Below are 25633 nucleotides of genomic sequence, written 5' to 3'. Positions count from 1 at the left end.
TAGGAAATACATCTCTAATGAAATTCGAGGACATAAGTTTAAATGAAATGCAGGAAAAAATGCGTATAATTTATTATTCTGTACAAGGAAGTCATGTGTTGTACACATCAGATTTTTTTAGATTAAAAATTTACTTAATTTACTGTATTAAAAAGTAAAAACTTCTAATTATAATTCTGCTTACTAGAAAATCAATTATTGAACATACATTTTACACTTTTATTGTTCTTTTGTTCCTCATGAATAAATTTTATGGGGGCTGTACTCATCAGAATGTTTTTAAATGTTTATTACCAAAGAATACCATTTGCAAAGCGTGTTTACGCACTCAGCTGATATATCCATTAGCATCTTAAGTAGTTTCTGCTGAAGAAGGTATTGTTTAGATTTCTCAAACAACTTATAATTTTATGGGCTAACAAAAGGAATACTAACTTAAGTCTTTTTTACGGAATACGCCAGATTTTAGTGACAGGCGAGTTTAGGCATAATGGATGATTTCATTCGAAATTTTTTTTTTTTTCTGTATGACAAGATTGCGAATACTTCCTATTGTCTTATACTCTTGATGGGAGGAATTTTACCGTGCCTTTGGGAAATAATACTAATAAAGTTTAACAGCTGTTGAACTGTTCTGACGCACACGCATTGTATCTCTGCATCGATTTTCTTCATAGTAATAAAAATACTATATTTCTCCCTTTCCTTTTGCTACTTTTATCGTTCCAAAATCGAGAGAGAAAAGTAATGCGAATAATGAAATTTCCAAAGAACGCGTTTACGGTAAAAATGCAAGAAATGAATAGAAATTAATTAGAATTAAATTAAATTAATAAGAATTAAGTTAAATTAATAAGAATTAAAATAAAAATAGTTAACTCCTTAAAATAACTGGGTGTCATCATTGGTAAAGTAATCAAAAAGATTGACCCATACGGGGCAACTGTAGGGGCGGAACCAATGACAAAAAGAAAGCAAAAAAAAAAAAAAAAAAAAAAAAAAAAAGCTTCATACAATCCACCTTTTTCCCCAACGATACAGAAGCTACAAAACAATATCAAACGCAGCCCTCTTCCAAATCGCTAACCTTTTTATACGAGCACCTTTTTATACGAGCTGAACAAGAATTTCATACGATAACAGTACTTCAACTACGGAAGAAGAGCGACTACAAATCCTTAGAGCTTTTAGCAGAAAAGTACGAAACACCGGCACACTCATAGGAGCACCACCCAGGAAAGAAACGTAATATCACATTAAGCATTGAAAAAAGAAGTAAACGAAAAGAAATTCATCCAGCTCTATAGAGAACATTCCAGCACAGAAGAAGGTAGAGGCAGCTCAATCACAATCTACATAGATCCCAACTCGACAACAGAATAAAAATTCCACCACCAACAAAATAGTGTATTCCAAGCGAAATGAGTAGCTCTCATTCAAGCAATAAAATTCATCATCACAAACTCCCTAAAAACAGTATATATCTTTACAGGCAGTCTTTCAGGAATGCATGCCATCGGAAACCCACACAACCGATCAGAATTAATTCAAGAGATTATAGAAAGAATTTCAACATCACAAAATCAACGCTACTTTGTCACTTGGCTGAAAGCACATGCAGGGACAAAAGGCGACAAGGAGGCTGACATTCTATCCCTACCCAAAGAAGCAGATACACACAAAAGTATCAGTCAAACGCACAAAAAGTATCAGTGTCATTGTCTGGCTCGCACCTTAAAATACTCATAAGCAACAAATCTAAAGATGACTGGCGGGACAACGCCGAAGAAGGAAGGAGGACTTATCAATTGTTCTCCAAAGTAGGAACTGCACCCAGTTCAATAACAAGAGAAATAACGTGGTTCTTATCAGGGCAGGGCCCTTATCCCACGTACGTTTATGCAAGGAACATAGTTACATCAGATCAGTGAGTATGTGGAGAAAGAGGCAGTCCCGAACACTAATTATTTAAAGGATACTTCGCAGCTGAACATCATTTAAAAGTTCCGAATTCACAAAGTAAAATGATTTTTTATAAGATATGCTATCAAGAACAACCATCTCAGAAAAAAAAATCATAAATATAATGAGCTTGTAGAGACATTAGTTTATTTCGAAGCAGAAGACATGAAAAATGGGCAATGCCCTCGACGGGACTCGAATACGTGCCGAAGATGCTGACCATTACAATACGAAGGCATGCTAAGAAGGCGGAAGAAGTACCTTGTAAGCTTCCTGTCCACAAGAGGCTCCCCCGGGGGGTTGACTCAGGCAAATGCCTGGGATGTACTGGTTAGGATCTGTACCTAGGCAGTCTCGAGCACGGGGGTATAAAAACAGACTTCACAGAAGGCCTGAGGGCTCTCGGGACAACGTAAAGCTCGGCAGGGACCGTACGGGTACTGCCTTGTCTGCGCTTGCTCTGTGAGGTCGCAACATGGTAGATTGTAAGTGTGGTGGGGTGGCACTTAATTCCGTTTGGCAAAATAGCCTCAGGTCGGAAGCTGCCCTATCCGTTAGAGTTGTCCACAAGAGGCATTTAGTTGTGAAACACAGTATAGAATAACATAAAAAAGATATTACCTCAAACATCGCATGTAAACAGAACTGGAGCTGTCCTCCACAGCATGTAAGTGCGAGAGTCACCAACTTTGAAAATAAGGTACCGTCCGCGGTGTTGAACGCACCAAATACAATGTATTGGCAAGCAACGCCTGGCGGAGCCCCCATGTGAGCGTGAATTATTTGGATAAATAGTGCGCGTGGACAACACCCGCATAGCTAATGGTTAAACAATGAATGTACACTGCACTTCGCCATATCTACATCCAGACTACCAGATATGAAATACTTTAATTCTGCATGGTCCAGTCTATTTTGCATTTTCCGTATACTAGATTTGCACTTAGGGTACTACTTTCCACGCACCAGAGTACTTCTTGTTGCCATTCAGCAAAGCCTAAAATATGTAACTTTCAAATTTAATCTGTAAATTTACTTAAACTTGCAAAAATATAGACAGCAAAAGGGGCTTGGGTACATACAGGGTGTTTCTTTAAAGCTGACACTACACAGAACCCTTTGCAGCTTGATCTATCAGCTGGAATGCCACCAAATTTGATAAGGGAACTAGTAGTTATGTAAACAACAGCAGCGTTAGTAATTCAGTGTCTTTACCTCAGCGCGAGTTAGTTGTGAAGTGGCTTTATCTTCAGCTGCCAGACGCAACCGCTGCTCTTCGTGAATTGAGAAGTCGTAAGAATCTAAGTAAAGGCCCTCTACCAGTTAATACACTGAAAAACCATGCTTCAGAAGTTTTGAAGATTCGGAATTCTTAACAGTTCGGTTTGGTAGAGGGCGGAAACCGGTGTCAGAGCAGATATTTACTGATGTCATGACCGCAATCGTTGATAGGGGGAAATATGGCATCCATAACGCCATATTTTTCCCTATCGGGAACTTCCGAAACTATTTATTTCACGGAATCATTTTCCCATTTTGTTGTCTACGGCTAATGCTTTTTTTAAGCTATGCGAGAGACACAATACGTACATACGTGACAAAAAAATCCATTTTGAATCTATTTTACAGTCCGTACGTACAGACGTCACGCAAAAAAATTGCCAAAATGGATTCGGTACCAGTCAAACTAGTCAAACAAAATTTTTAAGATTACAATATTTTCTTCACTTCGTACCGGGAATTAAAAAATTCCATAATTCTGGCTCCCATTTCTGGCTTCCAGGTGCCCATATTCGGGTGGAGGATTACGTTATTCAAAATTTACTAGTTGTAGATACCGTCGTTTTTTCACAGTGCGAGAAACATACATACGCTCATGCATATTCTTCATTATTTAATTACTTTAAATATAATACAGGGCGATCATATTTGGTGGCAATAACTTGGAAAGTGACTCGCTATTTATAGTGAAACGCCACAAAATGCCGCTTTGAGATTAATAGTCCTTCTGCGCTACCGCCCCTTTGGACTGAAAATATTGATAAATCTGTATCTTCAAAACTTTATATAAAATTTAGCCCATTCCACAAATTAATTTGCTCAGTTTACAGAATTCTCTGGCGCTTTATTCATGTTCGTTTTTAATAATAATGAAAATAAGGTAAACCCTAACTTAACTACAATCTTGACATTTTTGCACTACCGAATTTGCAAGAAATACATAATTGAAATTTATAAATAGAATTTTTATAATACAAGCAATTTCCAGCGGGTCGCATAAAACTGCTTTGTAAGCAGCATGTACCACCACTTTGAGACCGTTGTCTTACGATATATAGAGGTATTTAAAACTAAAATGAAAAATTGAGTGTAAAATTAAATTTGGTCGGTAGAACTGAATTTCAGGTTTGGATAAAAATTCATTAAGGAAAGATGATGTTTTCTATGTAATTTTAAGTCTTCTTTTCCCTTGATTTCTCTAAAAAACCTCGATGCCTTACAAGTGATCTCTGTAACAAATATGTCGAAAGAAGTCATATACGACAATTAATGAGTTTTTTCAGTTAGACTAAAGTAATCTTACCTAGAAAAATATTGGTTAAAAAAACAGAATAGTTTTAACTATGAAGTCTTAGCAGTTCTACTAGGAAAATAATAAAGTAATGCTATTTGTGTTTACAAAAAAGTTGTAAATAAAGAACATTTTTCCTGCAACAGAGAACACTCAGAACCAATTTGCTTTTTTTTTTTTTTTTTTTCCGGAGAATTTCTTCAGATTTCTATGAGAAGAACGTTTTGTTTCGGACCGTATTCCCTCGGATATCTTTTGTGAACGATGATGTTTTCACTTTCAGCGGATTCCACTTTAATCGTCTGGCATTTCGAAAAGAAGCCCTTCTACAACGCGTCGCAATGCGTCATTGTTGTTGACAAGAAGTCCAGTCTTTTATTTCAGCGTAGTAGGCTTATAAGTAAAGATAATTAATCTGCCATTCTGAAAAGATAGCCCAATAATATTTCTCAATTTCTAAGTTCCACTTCTTCCAAGTCAAAGGAAGCTTAACACAAGCAATACGTTACGCATTAATAACGTATTAATAACGTATTAATTACGTATTAATAACATTACGTTATTCGAAAGTTTAAATTTTTTCCCGCTAAAATAAAATATAATTAATAAAAGTAAATTGAAAAAACAAATGGCAGCTGCAATTAAATCTCGTTTAACCAAAATAATATGGGAATGATGCCTAGTATAAAATCGCAGTTAATGTGATAGCAAGTTAAAACCGCAGAATAAAGGATTAATTCACGATTATAATTAACTGAAAAATCTGAAGTGGCTTCCTTATACGACCTAGTAAATTATGAATACTTTTTGCTACATTTCATTTAAACTTATTTCCCCGAATTATTCTAACTTATTTAAGCGACCTCTCGAGGCAAGTTGGAAATGACACCCAGAATTGAAATTATATATCCTGCTTCAATTTCGGTCGTACGGGAGTTTAACTTCTTGTATTTTTATTTCTTTATATGGGATATGCGATATGCGATATGCGACGTGGGCACCATCCCTTTACCATTGGGTTAATTGGTACAGCGTCCACCTTTATCTAGAGTTTGGCTATTAGAACAATGGGAGATTATATATATTGACATTGGTATTAAGGAGTGCACAGCCAAGAACATACAATACTCATTGGTAATACATATAAATCATGGGTTAAGGTACAGTTGGTCTGTATATATACCATAAGACAATGACATATTCGTGTATGGTATGATAGATTCACGTAAAGCTGCGCCATCTATATCTGCGCATTAGGACATAAATTATTATACTGCAAATTTCTAGCGCGGTAATTAACACAGACAGAGGAAAGTGGACAATAACATTACAACATTCATATTGACAACACTAATTAGCTCAGCAGAGGGGAGTGGATAATACTGTACCTTGATAAATCACATTCCTGTAATTAATATTAAGAGCAGTGGCGACTCGTAATAAGCACTGGGTAACTGCAGGACCCCCTATTTTCACTTATTATAATTTTTAATATTTAATATTGTGCCCTTTAGTCTTTAATTCTTTCTTTACACTTTTGCAATACATAATCCTTAACTTTAATGTCAGTAGCCATCCCCCAGTTTGTGAAAAAGGTACAGAAGTCTTTGCTTGAAACTGCGCGTTTCACAGTTCCAGCGACATGGTGTTTGGCTGTTCTGCGCATGCGCACACAGAAAGCAGCACACTGAAACAGGGAGAAAGTACTGTCGTTCTTGCAGTGCCGAAATTCTGGCGTGTTGTTGGGAACGCGATTTCTTTTTATTCCGCATATGTCTTCTACAAGGTGGAACTTCATCATACGGACCATAAACAGAGTTCATGAAAATTTGCAAGCTTTAAAATATTGCCTTTCTGAAATTCAATCAACATCAAATGCAGATCAAACTATTGCAAAAACAACAGGAATTTTAAAATATCTCAATGATGATAATTTCAAGTTTGGGTTAGAGCTTTTTTTATCAGATTATGCCTCATGTTGAAATAATATACAATTCACATGTATATTATTATCCAGAGATAATAGTGGAATCCAGAGAAATTAGTGTGTTTCAAGTTAATGAATATGTAACAAATTTCAAAACTGCTATTTTAGAATTAAGAAACTCAAAGTACTGTGATAATTTTTCAAAGACACTGATGGCAGAAGCTAAAGAAATATGTGATTTTATACTATGTATTGATATAATGCACAGATATTCTTCCACTAAACACTTAGCAGCTGCTAAATTGTTTAACAAGAAATGCTTCGCTAGTTTTAGGAATGAACATTCTACAGAAGAAATAGTACTGACCACTGAAGCATATCCAATTATTGACAAAGAAAAGCTTGAAACTGAACTAAAATTATTCTACTGTGGGTCTGATATCCATGAATATCGCAAATTAATTTAGCAACTGAAATTTATCTTCAAAATAATCTAATAGATGATGTTCTTAGTGAAATTACAAAACTGATAAAAATTCTCTTCAGAGTTTCCATGACTACATCAGAGGCAGAACGTTGCTTTTCAACACTGAAAAGAATGAAACTTTTCTAAGAAGTACTAGGAATTCGGAAGGACTAAATACGCTTGCATTGCTTTCAATAAAGAAAAATTTCCTCAATTGTCATCCAGAGATCAAGGAGAATATTACTGATCTTTTCGCGCAAATTAAAACTTTTTTTAACGAGAATAAAACTCTCCCAAATATTAATTGAGAAACCGTAATATATATATTACATGATATAAAATGGTTTGGAACTTGGCGGTGGCGTAATAGACGCGTAGAGAGGGAACTTGGCAAGGTAGACATGGCCGTATTTCAACATAATTTTATTATTGAGAAAAGCAATTCGGGATTCGCAACATTTGGTTCACATACAGTCCTACATTTTTGTTACCTCTGCGCATATTCCATGAACAAAGAAGGTAGCCGCAGAGCATCTGGCCAGGAGGATAGCGCAAGCAAAAATGTGACGCAGCAATTCAGAAGAAGAAGGGAGGGAGTCAAAGTTTCAGTTCGAGTTATAAAAGTTTTAGTTTACCATTTAGTGATTGGGCAAGAGGTATCTGCAAAAAGCGTTATGCGTAGGATTGCATGATTCATTTTAATGACGCAGTTTAGACTTATAACGCTATTTTTAAGATAGAGAGAGGAAGTCCCCAAATTAAATAAGAAATTATAGCCAATTAAAATTAGAAGTTTATCTTCATATTTTGATATTACGTATATATATACTTTTGGTAGCACCGGTTGCATTAAAAAGGGAGGTGCATCAATAATTGTTATAGCAGTATCATATACTAAATTTCAGCCTTCTACGGCTAATAATTTTTGAGGTATGCGAGATACATACTGTTGCATTTTTTTTCCTTCCTTCATGTTCGTACGGGGTTCGTGCGGATTTGAAGTGAATAATGACAACAGCACTCGATGAAGTATCAAAACACACTTTATTGGCCAATATTATTCAAGACAACTCCAACAATACGTTTACAGTCGTCGAAGAACTACTACACGCTGTAACAATCAGCAACACAGCCTTCCGGAAATCAGGCTATAACGGTGAAGACAGCTTCACTATACACCGCGAAGATGACATCCGTCTTAGTTCGTGCCATACGGAATTGAAGGTCATTTCTGCGGAAATCAGTTACATTGGCATACAAGGCTTGTTGTTCAGTACATATTATTTTCTTTTGTTACAAGATATTTTGAATAACACAGTATTACATATGGACACTCTTATAACATAAATCAATACTATGCATAAGTGAAATTATATTGTATGTACACACATATATGCATTTGGCAGTGCATTAAACGAGTACTACACTTGGTGTATAAATTAGTTAAATGTGATACATTTAAGTGATGACAATCAATGTGGAAGAAAACATTTTACACTAGAGAAATATATAAATGGCCTTATGCAACAATGTTATTGGTATTGTGTTGGATTGGCATATTTATTATATTGGAATGAACCCTTATATTACGAAAGGTAGGTAACTCTATGATCAATGTATTGCACCGGATGAGTATAAGTATTTATAAGAGACTATTTCCATGCACTCGACGACCAACTCGGCACTCACTGACTGACTACCAGCTGTATGGACTCCGCACTGACTAACTGACTAACTCTCAGCGTACCAGGAGGGTTTATATAGCTTTTGGCTTGTGTTCGAGAACAGTCGGGGCTAAACCAGTAAGAATTCGTTCCAGAAGGTTCTCCATACGTTTATGGCATATCGCTAATTTAGTCGCCAAATGGGTGATTTCTCACCAAATGTGGCAACTCTGCCATTTTATGGCAACCCTAAACCTGCTTTGCGGGAAAGCTATCGTACCGCGCCTGGACATTTCGTAACAATACATATATGTATGTTATGACGTCATGAAAAAATCCCTTTTGAATTCATTGTAAATCCATTTTACAATTCGTTTTGGAGAAAGGAGTCTTATATTCTGGCTACACGTACAGATATCATGCAAAACAATTGTCCAAACGGATTCGGAAACGGTCAAAATGAATATTTCGGGTGAAATATGATACCCGAAATTTTTCGTAATTCGAGGGAAGTAAAAATGCTGTAGTGAATTTGTTTCAGGTTATCTGACTTGGAGTAAACAACTCTTTAGAAAGCAACTATTTCTTTGTTTGGGATGAACAAATATCCATCTTTACAAGCATCTTTACAAGCGTGTGTAAGGCGTACACGAGCCAGTTTCACTTAAGTAATCCTCCACGAAGGCTTCTCTGAAATTAAGAAGACAGCCCTAGTGTGCTTTGCCATAATTTACTAAACGAAACGAAACCAAAACCATGTTTAGAAGCATCACCCGCCTGGCAATGGAAACAAAGGTGCAAAAGGATAAAAATACTTCAGCACTTATATATCACGATAGCTCCCTCAACAGACAGAACTTAAAATCCAAAATCTGTACTCAGTCTTAAAATCTCTGCAATACGCTCTGCGCATGCTCACGATTTGCCAAACCGCCAGTTAATTAATGCATAATTTCTGCTACTGCTGTTTCGTGTTACTGCTTGGAAACGAAGATGGAAGTTCTTCAAGAAAAATCAATGAAGGCAGCAACAAATAAAAATTTAGAAGATATGATTTTTAAAGTGGTTTTTGCAGCAACGTTCTATGGAAAACGGAATTTTGGGTCCGATTCTTTGTGAGAAAGCTAAGATCCTAGCTCAGAAGCTTGGTTGTCCATCCTTTAAAGGCTGACTAAGAAATTGTGACAGCAGGAACGGTGTCCGTCAAACAGCTTATTTTGATCGTGATGTTCAGCAAACAGTGACTTTCAGCATTTTAAGTACTATACAGTACGCTATATAACATGTACGTAAAATTTTTGCCTTTCATTCTAATTAATTAAAACTTCTTTTTCTTTAAAAATAGTTTTCTTCCCCCATTTTCTACATATAGTACATGCAGTAATTAATTATAGAATACATGCAGTAAATATAGTACATGCAGTAAATAATTATATTATTAAGTGTACGTAGAGCATTTATCGTTGAATGTTGCCAATTTGACAAGAAGTTTGGTTGGTTTGGTTTATTTGATTACTGCAAAGCCTCGTCGGCTATCTGCCTAAGGTGAGGGATGTTTCCGTGGAGGAGTCTCTATGGGAAAATAGCTCGTATACACATTACATATGGGGAAAACCACGAAAACGTCCATGCAGCCAGCCATTTTGCTGGATTTGAACTTGACTGAACCATCAGCGTTCAGCAACTTTACAGCTTGGCCTTGACGATAAGAATTATCGCTAGAACGTTCTTTTTGAGCTATTTTTGCAATTTAATCGCCGTTGGATTCAGAATCACAAGATCTACAACTATATAAAAGAAATTAGCATTTACGTGAAAAATATATATCCAAAAATTTTATTACACATAAATATGGGCCTTAAAATTATCACCTAAATTTCAGCCATTCAACAAATAAATAAAGCAATATATATTATTGGGAGGATACAAGAAAACAAAAATTGACAGAAACTTAAGATTTCTTAAAAGAACTGTGTTTACTATCATATTGTTAGAGCATCACGGTGTTCAACCTCGAGGTAGAAAGTGGATTAAAATCTCTTCTGTTTACCATTCAATGTTTATATGTTCCGAATAATGAATAATTAAATGACTCATAATCCCCTACAATACGTAATTTAATTTTACGTGATAGATAAACACAACTTCAAACATTAACGCTGTTATTGCACGCATTTTTCTTCTTATTTTCTTATTTCTCATACGCAAGTTAGTTTACACTCAAGGACAGTAATTTTCCTATCATTTCGGAATAAAGAAATTTAACATTTTCTTTTAGGCAGAGCGGGGTTAATTTTACTCTCAGGTAAACGAGTGTTGATTGTACAGAATTTTGGAGACTATATCGTATTTCATCGCATTTTCCCTCACCCTTTTTAACTAATTTTCATCGTCCGAAAACCGAGAGAAGACAATTAGGCGAATAATTTAGTTTCCGAAGGACGCGGTTTACTGTTAAGAACACAGCAAGTGAAAAGTACTCATGGATAAATTACCGGGAATTATCATAACGTTTTTCTGTGAGAAAAAAAAAACACAATGCATAGTAATATTAAAGTTACGATATCTAATATGATATATTCTTTTCTACTTCTTAATTCGAATTTCACCCGTTCTTATTATTGTCTCTGCTACATCTTAGGCCTCCAATCTTCCATAAATAATTAGAAAAGATGAATGTGCAGCCGACACGGCGAAATCGTATACTAAATGTCAGTTCGTTTTGCTTCGCCGCAATGGGTCTGTTCTTGTATTAGGAAGGCCTTAAATTGATTAGTTAGTAGGGAAAGGTTCGGCGTGACGTTCGTCTCGAGGGTGGCCTCTTTGTTCTCTGATAATTCTCCAAGGTTTGTCTTTGTTAGCAAGACGATCACAATCACTACGTGGACGAATACATTTTTTTTTAAATTTTAGGTTAGTTTCTTCTCTGAGCACACTGAGAAAGAAGAAAATATTGCGCATATTTACAAAATTTCAGATCCTGGCGGTGAAGAGCTATGAGGAAGAGTAAGCGAGGATATACTGTAACAATTCCATTTGTTATTTACAAGGGATGGGATTTCGTCTAAAGACAAAGAATGTACCAAAACTACTTGCTCAGACCATAATGACATATTACCACTTTATCACTTTAAAACTATCCGCCTGAAAGGAGATTTGCCTTCATGAGGAAACGGAATCACATTCATGCTATAAATGTGAAATTTGAATACGAGGCGGTTTCATTAACTTCCCCCTCGAAGGCATCTCTCCTGTTATGCAGATAGCCTTTGTGCACTTTACCGCAATTCAAACTACTCGCGTTTTCCTTTATTGTACTTTAATGAAGAGCGCAAAGTTTGGAAATGTTTAAAACTTGTGAGACTATTATTTAAATTAAAAAGTTTTAATGGCTTCAGCCGTAACTATAACTTCCTCTTTCCATCTCCTCACCAGAATGCAAACGAGATAGGAAGTATTTAAAATGAAGTTTTTTGAGTTCCAGACCAAGTATAATCACGCAAAGTGTTATATTCATAAAGCAAATGTAAAGTTTAAATTACTGAATTATTAGCAATCGTTCTGCCCGTTGCAAAGAGATCCGTAGTTTGTCCATACCTGCCACGGCTTTGTTTTGTCTGAATTTCTCCCCAAAATTGAGTGAAGAGAAATCTTGCTTTTCTAGATTTTAATTAAAAGATGACTCTTTTCCGACTCAATTAAAGTTAGAAAGTTTTATTTAAGATTAATCGGAAGAAATGGAAAGAGCAAAATTCTAAAAGGATTCAGATTTGAACGTCGTATCAGAGAGTTGGCCAAGGTTTTCTTATGCTCTCACTGAGTATCACAGTTTACTATTCTGCATTGGACTCACTCCAGTTGAAACGTTTTAGCCTTATGATACTTAACGCACTTACCTTACATACAATGCAACAGAGAATCACAAAACTTTTAAAAGTAGCATGGTAGCATATGTTTAGAATTTTCGATACATTTGTATGTTGACATACATTTTTCTGTTTTTTCAGTCTTTTATCACTTTATCATATCAATAATAAATTTTTTTAATGAGACGACTTGCAAGACTTATTAATTTTTATTAGCTTTTTTGTGATTAAATATTACGCTCTTCGTACTTATGCAATCTAAAATTCAAGATTTTATTTAAATCAATCGTATTAAAAGTTACAAAAGAAGTATTTAATAACTACGTTTATTTCCTTTTAAATCGCTTAGTTTGTTGTTCAGTAACCTTTGCTGTGTAGATAATTGTCTGATCGCGTTATAAAAAACTAGGTGAATGATTTTCTGATTTAAGATTAATTAATTATCTTAATTTTATTTGATTCTGAATTATTTATTTTAATGCTTTAATATTGAAGAAAAAAACAGGTGCTTCTAAGAATATTATTTAGTTTCAAAGAATATTATTTACTTTCCTTTTATTTGCAATTTTTGTACAAGCTTTGATTCATTGTGAAAAGAAGCAGGGAAGGGAGGCGATTTTGTTAAGTCATGATTTCGCGTGTTTTGTCCTTTAGAATATTCTAGAAGAAATTTCTTTTGTGCAATTGACCTTTAGGACAGGAAGTACATGACAGAAGGGTCAGAGGTTGCCATTTAACTTTCGATGTAAGTCATTCTGTTTTGGCGATCGGGGGTCCGGTTGTTGGCTAAGTGAAGAGGGGTGCGCATGTGTGATGACCCTAATTCTGTCATTCGGGGAAAGAAACGCAAATTTTGTCCAGATTAAGGGGGCGATAAATGAAGCCATTGTGGGAGCCCGTGTTTGTGAAGGAGACGAAGAAAATTCGAGTTTGAATCACTCACTTTTGACTAAGACTTGGACTTCGAACTTGCTCTTGGGTTGAGCGATAGAAAGGAGGAGATGTAATTTCGTCGTGAGATGTGTTTCCGGCGGGGAGCGGCAAATATGCTCCCCGGCCGCGTTTTGGCAAAAAGGCGAAATTGAAGAGTGGGTGAGTTATTCTGAAATATTTAAATCACTTTTGGGACTGACGTTTTGACTAAGACTTGGAACATCGAACTTGCTCTTGGGTTGAGCGACAGAAAGGAGGAGATGTAATTTCGTCGTGAGATGCGTTTTGGCAAAATTCTGAAATATCTAAAAAGACTTCGTCGTCAATGAGGACTTTCTCAAGTGTCTTAAAAATAAGAAAATTTCCTCCAGCGTTTTGTTAAATTCCTAACATTTATCGGCCAAGTTCCCCCACGTCAATGTGAGATTCTATCCTCGACAGCCGGTCAGCGAATTTTGAAGGTACTTCTTTGGTGCTTGTTCCAGTGGCAATTTTTCTTCGATGCTGAGCGTACGGACGTCACCACCGGAAAAACAAGGCCTCGTCACTGCGATCGTGACGTCACTAGTAGCGGGTAAAGGAATAAACGGGCTCGCAGCTTCTAGGCAGCGCGAATTTTCTTCAAAAATTAGAAATTTCATTTTTTATTCCCCAAAATAAAAAATAATGTAAGTAAATAAAATTCTTCAAAAAATTTAAGTTCAGGTGAATTTTCGCTGTATGCATGAATATTTCAAAGGACATTTAAAAGACTGACACATAATGGTTTCCATACATTTTCCCACCATGTTAGCCAACAAATTCATTTTGTTTTTACTGTAAGAACGACAATATGTACATTATTTTTCCCTTGAATGACAAGAACATCTGCTTTCAACTTTTTTTATATTAGCGCCGTAACGAAGTTTGCTTGCTGTATGTTTAAAATCTATGGTTAAATCTAAATCAAAATATGCATATAGATGAAACAAATTCATGTCCTTAGACATAATCATAACAAGAAAAATCTGCAAGCAATAGATCATCTAATGTAAGTTTTACATTATGGTGGTGATGATATGGAAAACTCAGATATTTAATTAGCTATATTTTTTCTGACTAAAATTTAATCATTTTCTTACATGAAATATTATACAGAATAGCAAAAATATATTTTATTGATTTAATTACAACATTTTTCTTAAATATTAAAACATATTCAAAATGATGTAATGAAAATTAGAAGCTGTATAAAATTTAATAAATATAAGCTTTGATGTATATTATTTACACTTAATATTTTATTGACACTGCTATATAGAATAACTAAAGTAACAAGTTTTTAGGCAGTAACGTGAAAAATAATGTTTGTGTACGGCATTTATTACTTTTGAAACCAATTAAACAAAAAACTTAATTCAGCAAAAGCTAATAAATGAAGTAGTGGTATATTATAATGCATGAGGGTGCTTAAATTATTCTGTACCATATAAGTTTAAGCTACATGAGATAAACAATATTTGAAATAATAATAGAAGGTGATGTATCTTGTGTTGTTTATTTACATAGCATACCATATAAAATTAATTATATTGAATTCAGAAAGAACTAATAATTAGAATCTAATAGTGTCAAAGCATTTATAAGTTATTGTCTAGCATATGAAATGTAAGTTAAATTAGGTTAGCAGTATATGAAATGTAATGGCAAGTGACATTTATGCACTTTCATTTGTCTACAGAATTTGACACAGCATATAAAATTAATTCTGTTGAAACCAATTGAGCAAAAACAAGAGAACCTAGAAAAAGCTAGTGATGGTGTAATGATATACTACAATATAAAAGCATTTATAAGTCAGTTTTCAAGTTATGCAACTAGGAGAAATTATGTTCAACTTCCTTGCGTTTATGATCTTTGAAAATTTTGGGTATTTAAAATGTCCCTTGCATTTTAATTATTATCAAACTGTTTCCACATTAAATTTATAAGTTTTAACACTGGTAATAAAAGATTTGTTAACAAATCTATTAAGAATTTTGTTGTTTTTAGCATTGATAAACATTTACAGGAATTATTAGGCTTTTCATAAAATAATTTAAAAGGGCGAGTAAAATTTTGTGCATTATTCATGTGTACAGAACATAGCATATAAAACTGATTCTACTGAAAGCAGTAAAAAAAATTGATTATTTTGAAACCAGCTGAACAGAAATTGAATGGAGAAAAAGCTAATAAATGTATTAATTATTAAAATAAGTTAAAAAAACAATACACAAAATTTTAATAATATTTTATTTAATGCACTGCAGCTTCTCAGAGCAATGAATAATAAATGCACTTTATGTACATGTAATATAGAATGAATTCATAACTGATATTTGCAATAATATATACTCATTTAAAAAAAGCCATTAACAAAGAAAATGGTTTTTTATGGAAAATTTAATTAGCATTAAGTTTCACAGTTTGCAGTTTTCGCTTTTTTGTTACAGGCATGTGATCATTTTTTTTAGTACAATAATTTTTTAGAAAACAATTTGTAGATGTTCTTAAAATTATATTTAATAAAGTGTCATTGGAATGGCCATTATCACAAGTTTCATCGCCTAAGAAAAAATCACATTCATCAATAATAGTAGACGATAATTCAACAACAATATTTCTTTGATTATTTTGCTTCAAAAATTTTTTTTCATTTTCTTCGCTTAATAATTTTTGTATTACGACATAATTATACGTTACTGCAGTAACAACATTTGTTGAGAGGAAGAGTAATTCATTTCTGTCTAAATTTCGTATAAAATTATAATTTGCACTTAATTTTAGATTTTTGTCAAGGACAATTAATTTAAAGCAGGAATTACATCTGAGTGTTTTTGCAGCCATATATGAGCAATAACCGGATATATATGTTAAGACTGGTAACACATTTTGAAAATCATTTTCAGAAATATTAATATTGAACTCTGAGCATAAGTCTAAAACATTTGAGTTATCATCTGTAACACAGTCTTCTCCAATACAGTCGATTAAAATGTTCCCACGTGCTACTGGTCTCAGAGATAAAGGTTGAAAATTTTGCATTCTTAATTTTGATTCACTTTCAAAAATTTGTCTTACTGATATTAGGTACTGAGATCCAGCAGGCATGCGATATTTACTAAATCGCTCTTCTAATGCATCTGTCTGTATCTTTCCTGCAAGAAAATATTTAAATCCTAACTCATGAAAACAATACTTAGATAATTCTAATAACCCATGTGTGGTGTGAGAAACAGCTAAATGCGTTTCTTTTGTAAAGGTCCCAGTTGTGGGAGCATTAGCTTTCGAAACATCTAACCATAACAGAAATCTTTTTAAAAACTTTTCATTCAAAGAATTGTTAGGCAATATTGGCATTTGCAATGGATCATTTAGCCTCTGAAATTTCAAAGGTGTTTTAACATTGACAATATTTCACCAGTTATAAATTAGTTCTATGAAACTTGCAGTACTAGCATAATTTAAAATATTATTCTCCTTGCCAATGGTAGAAAGAGCAACAATAACATAATTGTTAAAAATACTGTTAACAAGTTTGACATTTTGTCTCTCCAAGTTTGATGGGTTGAGGGATTTTAAGGATAATCCATATGCATATTTTACTAAAGAATTTCACTCAATTTCATAAAGCTGTTTTAGTGATTTAAATGAGGCAGTGGATAATGGTAATTTCTCAAAATCAGGATAATAAAATGCTTGTTCACAATTTTTTTGATTCAACCAGTTATTTCTTATACTTTTAAAGATATGAACAGAATCGATGATAAAAAACAAAGGATCACTTTTATTACATGGGTGTTGATAAACAATACTTAACTGGGGTGGGGAAGAAAAAAAAAGACATTGCTTTTCTGTTTATAGCATTATTATCACTGACAACACACACAACTTTAAACCCTAAACTATGTAAACCAATTATTGTTTTCTTTAAAACTGAAAAAAGGTCTTCAGCTTGGATTCTTTTAATGGGCAGTATATGTACAACTTCTTTAAATGATGATAATAAACTTTGTATCATGAATACATATGCTATATTTGCAACACTATTACTGTTATATGCCATACCAACAACATTTCCTCCCTTATAGTCTATGTATGGTTTTATGTGTATTTCATCCAACATTAATGTAATTATAAGGTCTTCTGAATTCAAGCCATCTGCTTTTTGTTTTATGAAAGATAAGAAGTTTTCATCAGACTGCTCTTTAATGGGATTAGTATTAAATCCAGAAAATATTCTGTAAATTGTTCTTGGATGTGGCATAATGATATTGCATGAACTTCTAAAAAATTTATATGCATGGGAAGAAATGGAATATAAAATAACGAAGAAAACATACATATGTGATGAATAACGTATGCGTTCCTTTTTACAAATAAGATTGGACAGTTGTTCTGTAATGAATTCAACAGTTTGTTGTTTATCACTATCATCAGTCTTAACAGTTTTCAATAGAGTAATAGCTGTTTTTATAACATTGGAAAATAAATTTTCATTTTGTGGTTTAGAAATATTCAATACAAAGTCTAAAACTTCAAACAAGCTATTTATATTATTTATTACTTTAGGAAACACTTCGTTATCTATTATTTTTAATTCTGATTTACCGATAAAAACATGACACATTAAATTTTCTGCCACTACTACTGAAGCTTCAATAATCGGTACAGACACAGTATCAATAATAAGAAAAACAACTTTACCGTCTTTGAAAATAACTGTCCAAGCATCAGGAACATTCTCAGACTTTATGCACGATAAAAATTCAGAAAACGAGTAAAAACATTTTTTTCTGTCGTAAATTTCTTTACTGGTTATGCTTGCAGCAAGAGCACTCTGTATATTGTTTCTATCAATTCGAACTCTTCTATCATCGGCACTTTCTCTTGATGTTGAAGATTTACCTGATAAATATTTTGGACAGCCAGGCAGCTGTGAAGGTACAGCATCCTTTCGAAGCCTTGGACGAATTAAATTAATTTTTATTGAAGTTCCTTTTTTCTCATCAAAATGTTCGACTGTTCTTTCAATATCTGATTCGACAAAATGTTTCTCACAAACCTAAAAAGAATGAAAAATTCAGTATTGAGTATCATTGTAGATTCATAAGAAAAATCTTACAAATAATTTAAATGTAAAATGAAAATACAGATTTCCATTCAGAAATAAATTTTGGAACCTGAAAAATACTAGCTAAAATTCATCTACCTAGTACTTCAAGACATACTCTACACATTATGTACTGGAATGATGTGTATGTATACTGAAATTCAGCTGATATTCTAGAAAGTTTTTGCTTACCTAATATTAACTTAAATATTGTACTTTAAATAATATCTCACTAAATTTCATTACAGATTTAAATGCTTTAGAATTAATGACGAACTGTATTATTTGTTGATTTATGTATCAGGATAATTAATTTCAGATTTTATAGAATTCAAATTAAGTTTATAACAACAATATCATATATAGAAGTTTAATTAGTATAAAAAAAGCAACAATAAGGCCTAATTTTTGATCGCGAAATAAATCATAAGTTTAAAAAATTGATTGTACGTACCTTAGAATGATTTGATGGGATGAAATTCTGCCGGTGAATTGCACGGAGCCATTTTCTGCGCAACGAATCCGATTTGGGTATAGAAAACATCTGTACTTTTTCAGTGTTTGGATAGTTTCCTCTGCAGTTAGGAACACAAGTATAAACCATCCTTCAACAGATTATTAACAAATGAAATATTATTAAATGTTTTATGAAATATAGAAATTTCCCGCTAAAACTACAAGCATGCTTGCACGTTGACGTTACTACTGAAAGGAGCGGTGACGGTTTGTTATGCCTACTAGTCCCTGGCTGACTGACGTCACTCGCAGCAGAAGGGAGGCCTTGTTTTTCCGGTGGTGACGGTACGGATGTGTTGCTGGAAAATGATGGAGGAATCGTTCTTCAATATTTCGGTCCGTGTTCCTGAAAGCGTGAGACTCATTAGTCGTCAGTGTTCCTCTTACGGATTATATTTCTCCCAGGACTTAAAAGAGGACTATTTATCCATGATTTCTCCTAGAATACAAGGCCTGCCCGAGACATTTCCGGGTGCGTTTTAAGTCGTCTACATAACAGATAAGTTTTGTTTTGTTATCAAATTTTCCTATGAACTTTTGGGAATTGGAACTTTACTTTTAAAATGAATCTTTAAATTAATTCTAGATGGCTGAAAATCGTCGCCCTTTTCCCTGTCTTTCTTTTACAGGGACAATAAGAAAATTGAGTATCTAGTTCCTAGGATGTGAAATTTAATTTTAATTGTTGAGAAATTTGAAAAAACTTGTATTTTAATCTGGAACCCTATTTCTTATGTTTTCTTTATATCTATTTATGTGTTTTCTTAAATGTATATTGATTTTACATCTTGTTTATACGATCCTCTCACGGCACGGTCCCGGATGCATTTACACAACGCAATGCACTATATTTTCACTAGTACGATCACTAAAAGTGTGGAAATTAGCTAACTCTTAAGAGTTTAGTTCTCTGTTTGATATTTAGTTAGTTACGGTTTCACCAGTCTGTTTGTGCTTTAGTTTCCTCCCTAAGAGGAAGTAGAAACAGAACATTGGTGCCGTGATACAAGTTGTAACCGACTTGTATCCTCTCACGGCACGGTCCAGAAACAGAACACCTTGCAGATTAAATGCGGAAGTTAAATATCTTAGGTTTTACTGAATTGCAACATGCCGGGGAGTGAAAAATAAAGATATTTTATTTCCAACAATGGTAACATATTGCTTTAGAACAATTAAGTTTGTGCATTAAAACTGACAGTTAAATATCTTACATTTTAAGGAATGGTATCAATATTGCCTCCTGGAGATAAAAATATTCTATTTCGAGCGGTATTGCCGTTAGTAGGAGGCAACGGTGCGGCCTACTAGATGCCTCCACAATAAAATGGACAAACCACATGGTCTTAGAAAGGGTCCAGTGCTGAATAGGCAAATGTCCGTCATTGGATAAAAAGCATCTATTTTGCCAAACAACAATGAAAAGATTCATCGGCAGTAAAAAGGATAATTATGATATGGCTGAAAACAATTTAAACTGTAAGTAAAATAATCAGGTATAGAATTTATAAATGCAAGAATATTAAAACAGTTTAAAAAACCGCAACTAATGTTAAATTAACCACATAGAAATTCACTACAAAATATTTTGTTTCGTTTTTTCTGATTCGACTTTTCTCAAGAAAAACAAAGCGATTTCGCATAAAAGCTGCCTTGGTTAGAATAGCATAATGATGGTCAAAAAATAAAATATTTCTCCATCGAATTCATTTTTTAGGAAGTTCCCCTAATGATGTGAATTTTCACTTTTAGGAAAAACTCGCTGAAGAGCATATTAAATTATTTTTCTCGCTAAATCTTTTATGTTTCCCTCATTTACTTTATATAGTTCTGAAACCTTTATTTAAATACATCATTAGGGGAAATCTACGAAAACTGTTTGCTAGAGTAATATGCTTATTTTATCAAAAGTGGGCTTAGTTTTTTTATAATTATTACATTATCTTAATGTAACGAACATTTAAAAAATATTGCTTACGAATATTGTATATATGTAAATAAGCTCAGGAAAATTACATTTAAATTGTAGTATCTTTTATCTATCTATCATAATTATCATTTTATCTCTCTATCATAATATAACATGAAAAGTTTGAAGAGACGAAGCTGTGGCTCATTAGCAATTATCATGTTGCTTATGCACAATATTTAATTTCTTATAAAAAGAAATCTGATGTGTACACCACATGTCTTCTTTGTAAGGAATATGAAATTTTACGAAATGTTTTCCTGCATTTTTTTTTAGTCTTAATTCCTCGAATTTCCTTCAAGACTGTTGGTCCGGAAATCCCATTTTCAATTTTTCTGCAGCAAAATTATTCAAAAATCATCTTCCACTGGTGAATTAGATTTTCTAGAGGAGTCTCACATTCAAAAAAATCTTTCTGTTCTACACTGGTGTGCAAAACTTAAGCAACAATGTAATTTAATTATAAAATTACAAAAAAGGAGTTCTTGAGATCAGTACAATAAACACGAAATTCAGTAGAAAGATCATGCGTATGGCAAATGTTAGAAACAAAACATCACAGGCGACGTGAGCGTACGCAAAACGCGTGTGCTCGGCGCTCTCAGTTGAAGACTACAACAAAAGGAAGGACAGAGACGTAATTAATAACATTCATTGCAAGTGCAAGTGAGGTTTTTTGGGAAATATGGCTAGAAGAAATCACCTGGATGACTTCATACCTGGAAGAAGGATCAGAAAGCTGGAGGATTGGTGTAGAGTGACCAGTGTAGATGAAGAGTTCGGAATGAACAAAAGTGTAGTTTTGCGCGCTTGGAAAGTCTTACAAACCATAGGTACGGCTATCAGAAAGGTTGTTGGCGGCCGCTTAAGGAAACCAACTGCAGTGGATGACCGATATATCGTCCTGTAGGCGAAAAGAGCCCGAAACCAGTCACCAAACTCCATAGTCCAACAACTGTGTACAGCAACGGGGCGACAGGTGTCGCGGTTTACTGTGTCCAGACGCCTTCACAAAGGTGGCCTGTTCGCCCGCCGTCCTAAATTCTACATCCCTTTGAAATTTGCCCATCTGCGCCACCGTTTAGAGTGGTGCAAGAAACACAAACCTGGGGCACCTCATCAATGGAGTAGTGTCCTCTTTATGGATGAAAGTCGTTTTAATGTCACAACAGATTCTCACCGCCAGTTGATTTGGATAGAGGTAGAGACGCAGTTTCATCCCCGTAACATCACGGAAAGAGACTGTTACGGTGGTCCTGAAGTTCTCGGCTGGAGAGGCATTAACGTTTTGAGGCCGGGGCTTTGGTAGCAGTAAAAGCTACCAAAGGACGGGGAATCTTGAACCGAATGCTTTCCCCCTTTAAGAAATCACCTCCTATTTGCAACAAAGATTCTTGTGTGTAGTTTAATGGATTCTCAGAGGGTGCATCTATGTCGCAAACGGAAGACCTTTGAAAAAGATAAGTGGTTAAAATCCTAGGGACGTCAAATTTGACATTTCACCCCACTTTTCAGACTGGAAAATGGGGGAAAAAGACATGGCCACTAAAGTGGACAACCCCGTCGTTTCAAAAAGAGGACTATATGGCCACTATAATGACCATCCCGTCTTCAAAAGGTTAAGCTGCACGGGCGGACAGAGCTTCCCGTTTTTGAGAGAGGTTCTGTAACCGGAGATCGCTGCTGTCAGGAGGTGATCCATCCCCGTGTAGGTCTGTTCCGAAGTGCCATTAGAGCAGATTCGTTTTTATGGATGACAATGCACCACAAACCAGACTCATGCGGTTCAAAAACTACTTGAAAGTGAAGATAATATTCGAATGGATTGGCCAGCGTACGCCCCTGATTTAAATCCCATAGAACATGTGCGGGATGCTTTGGGAAGACTCCTTGGGGCACAATTACATCCTCCGGGGAACACCCAATAACTGAAACAGATGCTGGTTGAGGAATGGGCACACTTACCTCCTGATCTGTTGGACAATTTGGTGCTGAGTATGGAGAGACTGCAAAGCAACCATTGCAGTAAGGAAGAGGGCATATCCCATACTAAGAAACATCTGCTTGTTGTTCTTCCTCTTGTACAGACAATCATGTGTAAGGATACTATGAGTTCAATAAAGCCTTTTCTTTGTTTCATTCCATACTGTATGCATTGTATTAAGTTTATCGCAACCATGCTTTTGTCATCATTTAAATACAAAATGCTGTCTCTCATTTCTGAATTTCATGCCTCTCAGATGTTTGTTGTGGCAAAACGAATATCTGTTGCTTAAGTTTTGCACACCAGTATAGTTAACGACCCTAATTCCAATCCATTTTTGCCTTCAGCCTTTCAGGAAATTATGATGTAGTGTTGCGTGGCCCCAACTTGTCAGCAACTATGGTAGTGACTGCTATGAACTGTAAATTACACAAACTCGTAAGAAGGGTTTAAATCCTTTTTTATTCCACTTTAGAAATAACAGCTGCGTTCACTTGACGCTCACAAACTACGCCGACCCGGCGGTTTAACAAAAACAGAACTATGAAACTAAAAATTAATGACAGGATGAATAAACAACTAGATCACTACCTATGAGGCTCTAAAATCGTAACTAACTTAACCGCGTTCTAAAATTCAGCTGAGATTCAGCAGGCTTACTGATTAAGCAGTTGAAAGATTCAACGAACTGCCGAGATAGGCACAGAGGCCGAAACGCGCAGTTCTTAAATTTCTACCTAACAACCTTCACGTTAGCGATTCAAGAAGCACACATGCAATCTCCTTTCCCTTCTATTTAAACTCAACTTACTTCTGCTAAAATTTGAATATACTGCGCGCTCTACTACAATTTACATACTCTGGCATTGGCAATTCTAGGGAAAAGTAAAGGCTTGACAGGAAAGATAGCTTAAACTTAAAATAAATGTTAGTTAAAATAAATATAAACCCTACATTTGCCGCTGCCAGAATTTGGTAAACTTGGAAGCAGGTCCTAGAAACGACCTGTGGTAAAGTTTCCATATTCTGACCTAAGACTCAAGAGCCTCGTTTACATAAAACAAACTGTTTCCTAAAACAATTACAATCATTTCTGTAGATGATTAAAATACCATATCTTCTTACAGGATCCTTTCTGGTATTTGGTCTTCATCAATCAATCTTTTTCTCTTCCTTCCAGCATCTGGAAGGAATAAGTATCAGTATCTTTCTAAATACATTATAATTTACACTTTCTTGACACTGAATAAATTTTTGTTTTTGAACGATTTATTTTCCTTAGTTACTGCTTAATTCACATTCATTCCAGTATTCAAACATGAATTTAACTTTACCCTGGTTCTCCACCATGTGTGGTGTCAAACGGGAATCTTCGTGTTTTTGTATTACAACACTTCCCGTAACCACAATGATTTGTTAGAATTCAAACGACCAAATCTGACACACCTTAATCCAGCATACTGAAAGTCAATGAGCTATGTTTAACATTCTTAAAATTCAGGTGTAGGTGGAGAACCCTACAAAACACATTCATTCTAAATTCTCCCTCATTCATCTTTAGACATGCAGGCTTTCGCTCTAAAGCATGATTTTATCTACTGTTTAATACTTAGATTTGAGCTCGTTTCTTTTGAGCATTTACTTTTAGCATCTAAAATTTTATGCTTCTAGACTAAATTCTACTTTTACGTAACTTTCAAGTATTTACCTATATTACAAAATTCTGATATATATGATTTTTACAATTTACCATAAAATGAATAAGAGAAAATAAAAATTTACTTCAAGCTTTCTTCGCCAAGCTGGCGGCACTGAAACTAAATTTTACATTAATACAAGAATACGAAGTTATTTTACTTTCGGCCAAATTTTGGCTTTAACATAACAGAACCAGTCTTTCGACCAACTCGAACTGCTTGCTCTTAGATTTTACACTTAAAGAAAATAAAGCTTTTGCCTTAGCTAAATAAAGTAAAACAAAACTAAGTCTCAACGAGACAAATTGACTTCCGTCAACACATAGAACTTCGTATTTACGCATAACATTTCAGAACAAAAGAAAAATTTATAAAAGATTTTTAAGTTATCTTTGACTTTTCGATGCTTGGAACTCCGACATCCTCTTCTGGCAAAATTGATCCCAAGTTACAGAGTTCATGGAAGTTAATCTCCGCTTTTGGTTTCTTCGAGTTTCCTCCATGGTGACGTTCCTTTTTCGCCCTCTGTACGCCGGCCTCTTGGGGTGGTAGTCTTCGGGTTCCTGTCTTTTCCGTTTGGGCCCTGGACGGCTGGTCCTGGCGGCCTCCAGTCTAGATTCTTGCTTGAATTTTTTCTGCTGGTGCCAATCTTTTCTTTCCTCTTGCTGTCTTTTTCTTCTCGTGAACGGCGACCTTATTTGCCACTGACTATCTGGCCCTGGAAGTGGTTTCCTAGACGCAGATTTTCTACTGTGGGAAGTTGTAACTGGTCCTTTCCTGTTTACCAAAGATTCTATACGAGGCGGCGCTGATTTCCTGCACTTCTTGAATGCTGGAGTCTGACCATTTTCCTTCCTTTTTTTAGGGACCCAAGAATGACTTGTAGAAGGGCTAGGATTCTCTTCTGTTCTCTACTTCTTGGGTGGAGGAGCGGGCGGCGTTA

At 34.7% G+C, this 25633-nt stretch overlaps 1 protein-coding gene across 1 annotated transcript in view; it reads right to left on the bottom strand.

Moving 5' to 3' along the window:
* Positions 1–19128, bottom strand: part of LOC146996111 (uncharacterized) — a 194797-nt gene extending 175669 nt beyond the window's left edge. The window contains exons 1-3 of the mRNA XM_085821356.1: positions 18979–19128; positions 18023–18476; positions 16493–16569 (exon numbers count right to left, since the gene is read on the bottom strand). Coding sequence (XP_085677482.1) covers positions 16493–16569; positions 18023–18476; positions 18979–19128 — 681 coding nt within the window. The remainder of the gene's footprint in view (positions 1–16492; positions 16570–18022; positions 18477–18978) is intronic.
* Between the last annotated feature and the right edge of the window lie 6505 nt (positions 19129–25633).

The sequence above is a fragment of the Stegodyphus dumicola genome, chromosome 7 (genome assembly GCF_044657685.1).
Source record: "Stegodyphus dumicola isolate Sdum_Otavi_A_Nest chromosome 7, ASM4465768v1".
Lineage (NCBI taxonomy): Eukaryota > Metazoa > Arthropoda > Arachnida > Araneae > Eresidae > Stegodyphus > Stegodyphus dumicola.
The sequence above is the reverse complement of the archived record's forward strand: the minus strand, read 5'-3'. Positions and strand labels throughout refer to the sequence as shown.